The 3,698-nt window shown below is 50.9% G+C and overlaps 1 protein-coding gene across 1 annotated transcript in view; it reads left to right on the top strand.

Annotated features, from left to right (window-relative positions):
* Positions 1-3,309, top strand: part of dnm1a (dynamin 1a) — a gene marked incomplete at both ends in the record, with an annotated part of 48,249 nt that extends 44,940 nt beyond the window's left edge. Inside the window, one exon of the mRNA XM_083669969.1 lies at positions 3,291-3,309. Within this exon, the coding sequence (XP_083526095.1) occupies positions 3,291-3,309 (19 nt within the window). The remainder of the gene's footprint in view (positions 1-3,290) is intronic.
* Positions 3,310-3,698: the final 389 nt, after the last annotated feature.

Below are 3,698 nucleotides of genomic sequence, written 5' to 3'. Positions count from 1 at the left end.
AGAGAGAGAGAGAGTGTATCTCTCTGGTATTCTTTTTGTTTTTTTACCGTCTTCTGTTTGTGCTAATGTTTGCCTTACGTTGCCTGTCTGTTGTGGTTGCTAACGGAAACGGAACTGACCTGATGATGTCACTTCACCGTCACGGCAGCAGCTTGCCTTTTACTGAGGCAGACACACACGTTACCGGGCACGGCTCTCGCTCACACACACACACACACACACACACACACACACACACACACACACACACACACACACACACACACACACACCCTCAAACGGCCAAATAACACCCCTGCTATGACAGCGGTCATTCAGCCACGTTTAAAAAAATAAATAAAGAAACTCAAAATAACCTCCAAATAAATCGACATTTCTGATTGGTCCCCGGTGAGAGCAGAGCCATGTCATGTGACGTGGGTCTCTCCCGCACTGTAACCTGTATGTGTTTGCACTCCTCCTCTCCTCCTCTCCTCCTCTCCTCTCCTCCCTCACCACAACTCCCACCCACCTGTGACTATGATTCCTCTTTCAGAATCACTATCAGTGACCAATGAGGACTAACACTTCCGGTATGTGGTACTCGCCATTCACCATCATCTTCATCACTAGTACCTTCATCACCACGCTGCTTTCTTCTACATTCTGTCCTTTCACTGCATGTCCATCCCTCCCTCCCCTCCATCCCTCCCTCCCTCCCTCCCTCCCTCCATCCCTCCCTCCCTCCCTCCCTCCATCCCTCCCTCCCTCCCTCCATCCCTCCCTCCCTCCCTCCCTCCCTCCCTCCCTCCATCCATCCCTCCCTCCCTCCCTCCCTCCCTCCATCCCTCCCTCCCTCCCTCCCTCCATCCCTCCCTCCCTCCCTCCATCCCTCCCTCCCTCCCTCCCTCCATCCCTCCCTCCCTCCCTCCATCCATCCCTCCCTCCCTCCCTCCCTCCCTCCCTCCCTCCCTCCATCCCTCCCTCCATCCCTCCCTCCCTCCCTCCCTCCATCCCTCCTTCCTCTTCTTCTTTCATTTCCTCCTAGAGCACTCCCTTATAACGTATGGCTTTCTTAGCATCTGCACGGACACACACACACACACACACACACACACACACACACACACACACACACGCGCAGCGCGCGAGTGGAGCGCACACACAGCTCAGCGTGTGTGTTTGTGTCACTGTGTGAGCCACGTTGATTTTGCTGAAATCATTCAAATGTTTCTTGACTTTTTTTGGTTTTGAGTGTGTTGATGAGGAAAGTCAGAGGATACGCCCAAATACCCCTTTAAATTCTGTATTCTATATCCATTATTATAACACCATTAGAGCAATGGACACACACACACACACACACACACACACACACACACACACACACACACACACACACACAGACACAGACACACACACACACACACACACACACACAGACATGCACAGACAAACACACACACACACACACACACCCACACACACACAGACACACACACACACACACACACACACACACACACACACACACACACACACACTGGGCCCTGCTAGAGCTGCCAATTAGAGAGTTGCCAGAGTTCAGGGGTCATGGGTATGTGTCAGTGTTGTGCGTGGCCTCATGACATCCCACCCATCTCCCCAGCTGTGCCTCTAGCTGTTTGGTGTTGTGACACATCCCCTGTCCTCCATGTTTGTCTAGTCACAGAGCTCAACTAGAGGTCAGGCTAGCTGTCAGAGTCTGGTTGTAAAGAGGCTTGAAAAGGCCACGCAATGTCTATGTAGGTTAATGCCGCCGCCCCCCAGCTGCCAGAAATAGTAGCCTGCTTTTTTTTCATTTAGAGTTGGCTCGATTATTCCACAGAGTTATAAATGCTAGAGGGAGCACTCCCCTAACTGAACTGTGTGTTGACAAGCTTACTAGCTAGTCGATTACTTCTATTCTATCCTTGTTCCTTGGTTGATACTGAAGGTGGGTCACTCACGACTGCCCTCTACTGGGCTCTTGTAATCAGCTAACCCTCACCCTCTCGGTTTTATCAGCGAACTGAGAGTCTTTGAGGCGTTCATGTAGAGTGTCTCTATTCTGAGTGAGTTGTTGACGATGTGAGACCCAGGGAAAGGGGTGTGTGAAGGTAGCCAGACCAAGAGGAGATGCTCTATGCTAGTGTCAGACCTGGAGCTGTGGTGTCCAACTGTTGTCTCCCACATTGTCCCTGGTGCTGTGTATGTGTACAGTATGTCTGTTTGTTTGTGTGTGTGTGTGTGTGTGTGTGTGTGTGTGTGTGAGAGAGAGAGTTGTTCTGAATACAGGACAACTTCATTTGAATCGGCGAGCACGTACTTGAATGCGGTGTGAACTGTATGTGAAGTTTCAGTCAGTATCGCGTGCCTGTGAGGGGGGGGGGGGGGTCGGGGGGAACATCTCTCCCAACTCATCCCTGTCTTCTCTGTGTCTTGTCTGTCCCTCTCTGTCTCTCTGTCTCTATCTGTGTCTCTGTCCCCGTCTCCATCCGTGTGTGTGTGTGTGTGTGTGTGTGTGTGTGTGTTCCCACGGCAGCCGAAGACCTCCGCCCTCGCCGACCCACTAGAGCTCAGACCGATCTGCCCCCTCATCCCTCCTCCTCCGACCTCACGCCCTGCCATCATGGCCCCCAGAGAGAGGCCCAGGACGACAGAGACTCCTACCACCTGTACCCCCCCCCCCCGCCCCCCCCACACCAGACCTGACCTCTCCCCCATCTCCTCCTCTTCTAATAGAAACCACGGTGCATACACATGCATGCAAGCACACGTGACACACATATGCACAGACACACACACACTCATACATACACATTTTACTCTCAACAATACGCACAAATATATTCATCCCAACCTGTCGATGGACCATTGTAGCATTGATAAGAATGATAACAGACACACACACACTCACGCACACGCACACGCACACACACACACACACACACACACGCACACACACTCACTCACGCACGCACACACACACACACACACACACACACACACACGCACACGCACGCACACACACAATTTCTTAGGGAATTCTGTGTCAGCTCCAACACAGTGAAACTGACGGGGGTATGTGTGGGTGTATCCAGCAAGTAAGAAAGAGAGGCTTTAGGAATAGTTTCTCATCCTGCACCTCAAAACGGGTTTTCCTGGTTGCTGACTGTTTGACCTCCTTCTCTCATTATCGGAATACTTCATTCCTGGGATCATTTTGAACATTGACAATGATCTTCTCTCTGTGTGCTGTGTTACGTGTTTGTGTGTTGTGTGTGTTGAAGCTCTCAGTCCAGGGAGTAGATGCATTATCTAGCCAAGCGGGTTCGGACCACAAGGGATAACTGCATCTAGGCTACACAGTGTTCTTTTTTTTGGTTTTATCTTCTGCTATGATCATGATCCATGCTGGTCCTCAAAGTCACAGGCTAGGACACACACACACACACACACACACACACACACACACACACACACACACACACACACACACACACACACACACACATACAGGCTCTGCTTTACAAGCATGATAAAGGTTGGCAATGGCCTTTGTAGTCCCAAAAACATCCAAAGAGAATCCACATACAGATTCTAATCTCTGGTAGTTTCTCTCAGGTGTGAGGCTCCCTGTCTCAGTGCTGCTGTTATGTTCACGTATCAGAACAGTGTTTCCTGAGCTCTGGCTTTGA

Source organism: Argentina silus (assembly GCF_951799395.1).
Source record: "Argentina silus genome assembly, chromosome: 5".
Lineage (NCBI taxonomy): Eukaryota > Metazoa > Chordata > Actinopteri > Argentiniformes > Argentinidae > Argentina > Argentina silus.
Note: the sequence above shows the minus strand (reverse complement) of the source record. Positions and strands in the feature narration are given on the sequence as shown.